Raw genomic sequence first — 10,126 nt, forward strand, 5'->3', positions numbered from 1 at the left:
AATCTTCCATCTTGTAAGTATGGCTGGCATTATTTGTTCCCAGATGTATTAAAATGCCCAGTTTGCTTCCGCCCTACTTATCAAGTGATCCAGATCACTCTGTCAGTTGACTTGTCTTCTTCCCGATTTACCATTCATTCCAATTATTGTGTCATCTGCAAACTTTATCAGTGATGATTTTATGTTTTCTTACAGGTCATTGATAAAAATGTTTGAGAGTATAGCCAAGAACCAATCCCTGCAGGACCCCACTAGACACAGTCAGTTTTAAAAACTGTGTGTGCTGATGCTTTTAAGTGCTAAAAAGCACTTTTTTTGCAATGAAATGATAGAACTCTAAGTAGGAATTCTTTGCCTAACAACTTTTCTATATGCACTTCACCACACTGGCAGTGTAGGCTGCTGCCTTGTCTCACCCAGCCCAGGTAGGACTGACACCACAACCTGAGTCTGGAGGGGGCCCTTTTCATCAGGGCTTCATTTATGGGTGCCATCAACAGTCTTCAGCAAAAAAAAAAAAAAAAAAAAAAAAAAGTTCCATAGCTAAATCATTTCACTAGCACAAGTCTTCCTTGTCAGACCCTCCCTACTCCTGGCAGCTTTCCTCTGTCCTCCCACAGGCAATATACTGGGACACCTGCTATTCCAGGACTTACACATTCCAGGACTTATCCCAAAAGCCAACCTGCTTCCTGTAGCTCCCTTTTCCTCTTTCAGCCTTTATAGTAATCACCTAGACCCTTCCCAGTTAGGATTGATAATGCCCTCTACCAGTGCCAAACAGCTCTGGCCACAGACCCTTAAGGGGCAGATGGCTCTATCATAGGCAAGATGAAGCCCTGAAAAAAAATTCCTAAAATTCTATCATAGTAGCAAGTTGTTTTAGATTTTTCACTTTAAATTGTGGATCAAGCATGAACTTTTTCTCTTTTTAAAATGGTACCTACGGAGCACACATGGAACAGTTCTACAGTAACAAACTTATTATTTTCCATTCCTTGGTGGTCAAAGGAGTTAGTCCCCTTGTTAAAAAATGTTTCCTTAGAGATGCTACTATTATAGAAAATAAAAGATTCAGCAATGACCACTGAAGAATTTAGTTGCAAACTACCATGCTGTAACAATTGTGGTAAAACACTGTATAAGGCTTTTTTGTAAATACAATTGTATTCAATTCAACTTTCACAAGTACTACTGTACTTTTACCAAAAACAGGAAAAGTGAAAGATATGGGATTGCAATATCTAAACATAGAAGTAACCCGTTTACCCCACACTGTGTTCCAATCCTGACTTTCCAATGAGCCATTCATTCCCCCAAATGCAGTTTGGGGGGAGGGGGCAGGAGGAGAGTAAATTACAACCCTATACCTGCAAAGATTTCAAGGAGGAAAAAATGAAAGTTCAAAATAAAAGAGTTGCTAGCTGGCTTTGAAATGTCTCTGCTCTGGTTACCCCACTCCAGAGGATGGGGAAGAAATTTAAATGCTAACCAGCCAATTTTGCAAGTGATCCACTTTGAAAACTCCAGGGACCAGCTTTAGTTAATTATAAGCACAAGTGAACTTGCACTTGATTAAATACGGTTGTACTGTACTGTCTTTTGATTTTAAGATCAACTATAAGTGCATACAGTTAAAGTATTGTGACGTAAGACATAAATCAAAGACACAGCCTAACAGATGAGAAGCAGACAAATACAGCTCACACTGCTAAAGGAACATCTTCTGTCAGAACTGCATAACTGAAGGGAGTCTGGGGGAGATCCCAGAATCTAGACTCATCCACTGGTAACATTAAAGACCAGGGAAAGAGAGAGCCTTCAGAAATTCTTCAGAAAGCTGTTGCAGAGGAAATCTTTAGCAACAGCGCCTTTCCCCACTCCTTTATCTTACACTTTTCTATTAACTGATAGGAGGTTCTCTTGGCCCAAACTCCTGTACTCTGTTTTTTCTCTGGCATCCCAAAAAGTAAATTGTTTCCTGCTTCCATGCCATGCCTCTCCACAGGGAGGACAGTATAGGAACTCAGTTGGGTCCACCTGAATTTAGGAGAAAACACTACTGTAAAAGTTGGCTCTTCTTCCTCTAACAGCCATCCATGACAGCCCAGAAGAGGGGGGGGGGGGGAACCAATGACCAGTTACAGCTCCCCAGTGGTTAAACAGGATTGAACTAGAAGGGGGATGATCGCTACACTAGACAAGAGAGCACTGGATAGAGAGCACTGCTTACCCAAGCCAGGGCAAGGAGGGAATGCTCCCTCCGCTTTTAGCGGAGAAGGAGGAGTTGTGCTCCCTCTATTTATTTTAGCCTCCGCAGCTCACTATCTTACACCAGCTAGCTAGAAATAACTGGAACTTAGGTCAAGCAGAGGAAGTGCAACTGGGCAAAGAATAGGCATGAAGAAGTATTGACTGTGGCCTCTTGACCTTGTGAAATAATATCTTATGTTCATTTCTTATGCTGAAAGATTGGACACCACTTACCTAAGCCATGATCCTGCAAAGAGAGCTCAGCAGGTACACCCCCCTACATCAATACAGTTCTTTGTGCAGGATGAACTCCTCAGGTCATGGAATGCATCTTTATTCTCCTGGTGAGGTGTCATGCACACCAACAGCAGTGTAGACAGAGTAAATTAATAATAAATAGATTGTTTTTACTAATTAAAGATTAAATGTGCCCAAGACCACGTCCTTAATTCTTTTTCGAAGAGTCATATTTCTATATTCCTGGTTTTTACTGTGGAACCAGGGCCGGTACAACCAGTAGGCGAACTTGGTGGCCGCCTAGGGCGCCAAGTCGTTGGGGGCGGCCAAAAGCGCACTCCGGATAGGTGGTAGAGCAGAGGTGAGCTGAGGCAGGGGGGCGCGGGGAGGGCCACCTGCAGCAAGTAATGGGGGGGAGGGGAACCGCTCCCCACCCCAGCTCACCTCTGCTCTGCCTTCTCGCTCCGCTTCTTCCGCCTCCCAGGCTCGTAGCGCCAAACAGCTGATGGAAGGCAGGAGAACTGGTGCAGCAGTGGCATGCTCGGGGAGGAGGCAGAGCAGAGGTGATCTGGGGCGGGGAGCTGCTGCACGGCTCCCCGGGCCTAGGGGGAGTGGCGGCAGGGAGCTGCCACGGGGGCCGGGCGGGCACAAGGTGAAAGTTTTGCCTAGGGCGCGAAACATCCTTGCACCGGCCCTGTGTGGAACTATGACAACTTCTACAAGTTAAGGGCCCAGCAATACAAGGTACTGAACAAAGTTTGTCCTTAAACAGTATTTTAAAAAAATTACATGTACTTTTGTTTTTTCTTCCTAAATTATACATGGTTATATTCATTAATACGTAAAGGGGAGAGGGTGGAAATCAGTCCTGAAGTTATTCCACACACAGAACTCTGATCAACTTCCATGGGACTCATATGCTCTGTATCAGACCCATTAATGAGAGACCATCCGATATAAATGGGTAGGCTTTCATTGACTGAGTTTATGGCTTGATTTTGTTTTATAGGTTGACTCTGATATTACTCACTCTGGTATAACTCCACTGAAGCCAGTGAAATTAAATTGCTGTATGTGACAGTAGGATTATGCCCTTAAGGTTTGCTTTTTTGGCTTTGCTATTTTAGAAACGTGAGAAATCTGCTATTTGAAATTCAGCTTCCATTGCTTTGAAAGGTTATTGTCTTGACTGAATGTCCTACAAAGTGCCCAACACACAATGTTTTTAGGGAGTTTTTATATATTCAGATATCAAACTAAAAATTTATGAGTATAGCCACAGCTACTGTATTGATTTTTATTGCCACAAACATTGGAAGTAAACAAACAAGCAATAATAAATGATGTCCTTGCAGTGCAAGCACAGCCTGAGTGAATCCTAGAAGCTAGAGAATGCATCTAGGCCTATATTTCATTAATGAGACCGAAGTTAGAAAGAAGTTGAGGGCGCCAGCAGTGGCGGATTTAGAGTAAGTGGGGCCCTGCATGCAGCTTCATTTTCAGGCCCTCCCCTCGGGATCCAGCCAAGAAAAAGAATACTCTCTCTTCTCTCCCCCCATTTTTCATTCTTTTTTCTTCATCCTCCTCCTATATTATAAGTAATGGGAAGTTAATGAAAATAAAGTGAAGTACCTTGATTGGGGCAGGGGATTGGGGTACAGGAAGGGGTGTGGGCTCTGGGAGGAAGTTTGGATGCAGGCTCTGAGCTGGGGCAGGGGGTGGGGAGAGGTTCGGACTCTGGGAGGAAGCTTGGAAGCGGGGTGCATGCTCTGGGATGGGGCAGGGGTTGGGGTGTGGGAGGGAGGCAGTGCTTACCTCAGGTAGCTCCCAGCACACACACACACACACACACACACACACACCCCCGACCCACCCACCCACCCTCTGGTAGCGGCTCCTAGGCGGGGGGGGGGAGTAGGCGCAGGAAGGGGGTCTCCGCGCACCACTGCGTGCAGGCACCTCCCCTGCAGCTTTCATTGGCCACAGTTCCTGGCCAATGGGAGCTGCAGTCTTGGTGTTCAGGGCAGGGGCAGCGTGCAGAGACACACACATACACACACAGGGGCCACAGGGACATGCCAGCTGCTTCTGGGAGTCAAGTGGCACGGAGGGAGGGAGGCAGAGCGGGCAGGGAGCCACCTTAGCCCTGCTGCTGGCACGTCTCTGGGCTGCCCTTGGAGGGAGGAGGCGAGTAGGTCTGGGTAGCGCACGGAGCCACCTCCTCCCCCCACAGGGATGCACAGAGACGTGCCAGCAGCCAACCGCTTCCCGGAGCAGTCTGGGGCCACCGGCCACAGCATGCAGGCAACCTGCCTGCCTAAGCCCTGCTGTGCCGCTAGCCTGGACTCAGGGGCAGGTTGTCAGATATTTGTCCTGCATTTTGGGGGCCCCCCCGTCTGTCGCTGGGGGCCCCGTGCCACCACATGGTTTGTTTCATAGTGAATCCACTCCTGAGCACCAGTCTACTTTGCTTACAAGTTACATGGCACTGTTCTACAAATGTTATGACCCAGCCCCTCTTAAAGTGAGGCTGTCCCTCTTGACAAAACTTAACATTGCAAAGCATATGAAATACATATATAGTTCCCTTGCCAAAACATCAAATTAAGCAGAACAATGTTGAGAAATGTTTTCATGTTTATCATGAGAATGTTTTTAAATTGCCAAATACAGTAGACTGTAAAAAGGTAAAATATACTCCAGCTATTGTAATTACATAACTCATGTAATCCAGAGCAGTGGAAGGACACCTAGAGCAGTGGAGGTTATATTGCATTTTATAGAACTTCCTTATGAAATTCCGGGGGCGGGGGGGGGGTGTTTTTTTAAAAACACAAGAACCACTCATTTATTATCTGCAATATTTTGTCCTGGTTTTGACCAGTCTAGGCATGATACCTATGTCTTCCTCCCTACATTTTCAAACTAAAAATATCACCCAGTTAAAGAAAATTTTCACTCATTCCAAAGTTAACATTTTTAAAGTTAGTCCTTGTAATGATCTTCAGTGATGAAAAATCGTTAAAGAGAAATATCCATTTTATAAACTCTTGCTTAAAAGTGATTTTGATTCTAAGATCAAGAAGCAAAAGTAATTTAACAATTTTCCTGATCTCTCTCAAAACACTGGGAAGCTATATAAAGGCCCGGATTCAGCAGAGCACTTATTGCTCAATGAAGTCAATGGGACTGAGACACATGGTTAAAGTTAAGCTTAGGCTTTGATTCTGCACAGATTTTTGCAATAATGAACTTTACACATGAGGAGTCCCATTGACTTCAATGGCATGAAGAGCAGAACACACACGTCTTTGCAGAATCAGGGGCAGAATTTGTTCAGTGCTGACTAACTCAAATATACATACACTTTATAGATTCTTCCTGACACTCAAAAACTGAAGTGCACCTTTTAATTCAGTTACTCATTTCTCCCATAGCTAAAGATCAAAGAAGACTGATATATTCTTGTACCATATTTTCAAATAATTATTTCTGCAAAAGTATTTGATTGCTTAGACATACACTAACTCCAGAGTGACTCACATATCCTGAACTTTTCTAGTAGAGAATCCATTGTAGGAGTCGACAGACCTATTAACAACAAGCATCATCACTTAACTTCAAACTGACAGCCATAAGAGTGATAGCTTTGAACAACACCTTCCTCCAATAATGAAAAAAATGACTAGTTCAGCCTGAAATTACTGCAGTGTGCGTGAAACATTTGCTAGTAGTGTCTGACAAATATTCTGCAAGTTCACATATATTTTAGAAATAACTTGTATTATCACAGATGCTATTTGTGCTGGTATTTGTACATATGCACAAAACAGGTTCGCTTTTCTATATTATGCGAGAAAAGAAGTTACCCAACCAGAGCAGTACCGATAAATTAAAGTAAATGGGGCACATCATCAGGCTGTAACAGACACAGGGCTTTCCTACATGGGAAAGTTACACAAGTATAAGATGGTGTGAATTTAAACCACTTGAGTTATACTGATATAACTCCCTGTGAATGCCCTTATGAGGGTATGAGAATGCCTTTTTCTGATTTAGTTTATGTCACTGCCTTTTTGTGGTGTAGTTTAAACCACTTCCATTCTTATAAGAGCATCAACATGGTGGAGTTACACCCATATGATTATAGCAATTTAACTATACTGGTATAGTTTATCAGTGCAACTGGAAAAGTTTCTTGTGTAGACGAGCCCATAGCAAGGCATACAGAATTACTCTGGCAGTGTTAATGTCATGATGTGCCCTGATGTCACCAGTATGTTTGATTAACGGATTACTCCTGAAAAGGCCCAGATCGTACAACTACTTACAGATGTTTAAGTTTTAATTACATATGCTCATAAAACTTTTAATTCAATGGAACTACTTAAATGCATGAAGTTATACACAGTGCAGAGTCAACCTGTGGAACTCTTTGCCAGAGGACATTGTGAAGGCCAAGACCATAACAGGGCTCAAGAAGAACTAGATATGTTTATGAAGGATAGGTCCATCAATGGCTACTAGCCAGGACGGGCAGGGATGCAAAACCATACTCTATTTGCCAGAATCTCGAAACAGGCAGCACAGGATGGATCACTTGTTGATTACCTGTTCTATTCATTCCCTCTGAAGCACCTGGCATTGGCTGCTGTCAGAAGACCGCATACTGGGCTAGATGGACCATTGGTCTGATCCAGTATGGCCATTTTTATGTTCTTATTAAGTGGTGGTAGGATCAGAGCCAGAGTTTTTCAGTGTTCCCCAGTCACAACTTTTCTAAGACTCCAAAAGCTGCAAGCCAAACTATGAACATGGAACCCTATGCCTACAAATGTCATATGACAGGATTGAAGCCTAGAAGACATACTGTTAGCATTATACAAAACACAATCCCCAAATACTCACACAAAACTTCGATTTTTGTTAATGGCAATGTGGCCTGAATAAAAGACTTCAGATTTACACAGAGCAGAATGTGGCCCACAGTGGAACAGGTGCACATTTTGTTTTTAAATTGTGTCCTTATACTTAGCCAGGAAATCAGAATGATATTGGAATCATTTGCATTGTGAAGAGAGAAGACCGTTCAGTGCACCAGATGGTGATGTTGATTACTTTGCCCCAGGCCTGATAGCCTTGACAATCGCCTCTACACTCACTTTCCCCTCTTAAATACACGGTGCCCCTTATACGTTCAGTTTAAACAGTGGTGCAAACACACGCTCCTCCCACAGCCTGAGGCTCTCCCTCCTGTGTGCACGTGCAAGACACACAGCTGTCAAAAGTGAAGCTTACACTTAGTCACACTCTTCTTTCCTAAGCAGGTTTCAGAGTAACAGCGGTGTTAGTCTGTATCCGCAAAAAGAAAAGGAGTACTTGTGGCACCTTAGAGACTAACAAATTTAGCTCAGGAAAGCTTATGCTCAAATAAATGTGTTAGTCTCTAAGGTGCCACAAGTCCTCCTTTTCTTTTTTCCTAAGCAGGTTTGCCTCCCTTTCTAGGGCGTTTGAAGGGAGCTGGGTTTACCTGCACCTCCCGTGGAGCCTGACTTTCCTCTGCCTTGCACCTGCTGTCCCATTAACACCTTTTCAGAGCGCGGGGAGGGGAATGCTACCGAACCAAGAGGAGCCTGTTTCCCGCCCACACTTTACCCAAGCGGCGTGGCGCCGCGGTAGAGACCACAGGGCTCTCCAAGCTCAGGGGAATAAGGACGCTCTCCCGCCCCCTCAGCCGGAGCTGTCAGTGGTACCGGGGGAGAGGGACTCACCGCGCTGCCCTCGGCTCCCTCGTCCTCGCTCCTCGCGGCGCTGGGCTCGCCCTGCAGTAGCTGCTCCAGGCAGGTGGTGCCGGGCAGAGAGGAGCTCTTCTGGTGGGACAGGTGTGCTGCGGGGCGGCGTCCCTCCTCCCCTCCTGCCTTGTCCGCGCGGGCTGGGGCAGCGGGGGGCAGCGGGGAGGAGGAGTGCGAGGAGGAGACTGGAGAGCCGGCAGGGCGGCCGGGCGGCTGCTGCCCCTTGCCCTGGTGGAGCAGGTGCTCGCGGAGGCGGCGCAGGGCGGAGGCGGGCTCGCCGCCCGGCTCCAGCGGCTCGGCCGAGGAGCAGCACAGGTTGGGCTGCGAGGAGGAGAAGACGCGGTCCAGCACCTGCTTCCGCCTCTTGAAGCCGCTCCACCTGGCGCCGGGCAGCGGGTCCCCCTTGCTGCTGCTCGCAGGAGGCGCGGCGGGGGGCTGGGGCTCCGCAGTGCGGCGCTCCGCGCCGGACCTGCAGCTCCTGGCTTTGCTGCCCAGCTGCAGGCTCTTCCAGAGCCAGGCCTGGAAGGAAGCCGCCGGCTCGGGCTCGCTGGGCTTGTCCCCAACAGCAGCCCGCGGCTCCATCCTCTTCCTCCCGCCTTCACTCCCCCGCGGCTCCTGCTTTGGCTGAGGCTGCGGGAGCAAGAGCAGCAGAGTCCGCTGGGTCTCGGCCGCTTCAATCCAGCCCCGGGTGGGGAGGAAGCTGCGCCCGCCCTCGCCGCGGGATGCGCACGGAGACCGCCGCCGCCTCCTGGTGCTGCAGCAGCCCCGGCTCTTTCCACCGGCCGGCTGCCAGCGGGCGCAGCAGCTCGATGGGCCAAACCGGCGACACCAAAGTTTACCTGGCTCCCTTTCCCTAATTCCCTTCCTGCGGCTGCGGGCGGTTTTCACTGCCCGTCGGAGCCGGCTGCTGGCTAGGGCGGGGGGTTAACAAACACGTGCGCGATCATGGGGCAAACCCAAAACGGGGGGGGAGGAATCATCGCTTCAGATCAGGATGGAAAGTTTGAAACGATAAATCCGCAGGTAGTCCCCTGGCGGTTGCGGGCTGCTATGAACCCAGACAGCCCTGCTGCTGCGCAGATTGGGGCTGAGCTCCCAGGTGATTCTGCAAACGCTTTTATCACGGCGCCAACCGTGAATCTTAGGAGTTTATGGAGGGACGCTGATTAATTGGCCCACAGTATAGTCACAGCTGCGGAGGGGATGATGAGTGAGTGGCTTGTCACCGTACGCATCCAAAGTTGTAATATAAGCGGGTTCTCCCTGCCTCCTGTTGTCCCTTCCACATCCGACTGCATTTGCATTTGCGACCAGTCTCTATGAGAGAGAGAATATAACAATCAGCAGATACTGTCATTTAACCAGTAGGTATGGCAACTATAAAAATGACTGCAACCCTGTGATTCCTTGCAGGCTAGTTCCGGGATGTGGGGGGGATTAAAGGCATAGCATCTATATGTAGACTAAAACAACGCTTGCGGGTTATGATTTCCATTTATAGCACGAATGTCTGCTACTTGCTCCCTATTTCCCACACCGCGATGCGTGCAGATAGGGCCGGACTGGATCTGAGGTCTCGGACTTGTTCCTCACGATTACCTTGAGCTGCTGTACCGCCAAAGGTTTTCCTTCCAGATCTCTCCAACTGTCCTACATTGGCCTCAGGCGGGGGAGGGTTAGTTTGCTCACGATGGGAACTGGGCTTTTGCATATGGAGACTCGGGTTGAGGAAATTAATCTGAAATTATAGGCAAGCGATGTCTGGCAAATCTCCTTTGATGGATTTCAGAGTAGCAGCCGTATTAGTCTGTATCCGCAAAAAGAAAAGGAGTACTTGTGGCACC

At 47.5% G+C, this 10,126-nt stretch overlaps 1 protein-coding gene across 4 annotated transcripts in view; it reads right to left on the reverse strand.

Annotated features, from left to right (window-relative positions):
• MCTP1 (multiple C2 and transmembrane domain containing 1) overlaps nt 1-8,955 on the reverse strand; it is a 448,799-nt gene extending 439,844 nt beyond the window's left edge. For 3 of the 4 annotated variants that reach the window (XM_074952855.1, XM_074952856.1, XM_074952854.1), the window contains exon 1: nt 8,262-8,954. In XM_074952855.1, the coding sequence (XP_074808956.1) occupies nt 8,262-8,864 (603 nt within the window). In that variant the 5' untranslated portion in view covers nt 8,865-8,954. Of the gene's footprint in view, nt 1-8,261 lie in introns of all 4 variants that reach the window. The other variant, XM_074952853.1, reaches the window with a different exon arrangement.
• Nucleotides 8,956-10,126: the final 1,171 nt, after the last annotated feature.

The sequence above is a fragment of the Natator depressus genome, chromosome 5, assembly GCF_965152275.1.
Source record: "Natator depressus isolate rNatDep1 chromosome 5, rNatDep2.hap1, whole genome shotgun sequence".
Taxonomy (NCBI): domain Eukaryota; kingdom Metazoa; phylum Chordata; order Testudines; family Cheloniidae; genus Natator; species Natator depressus.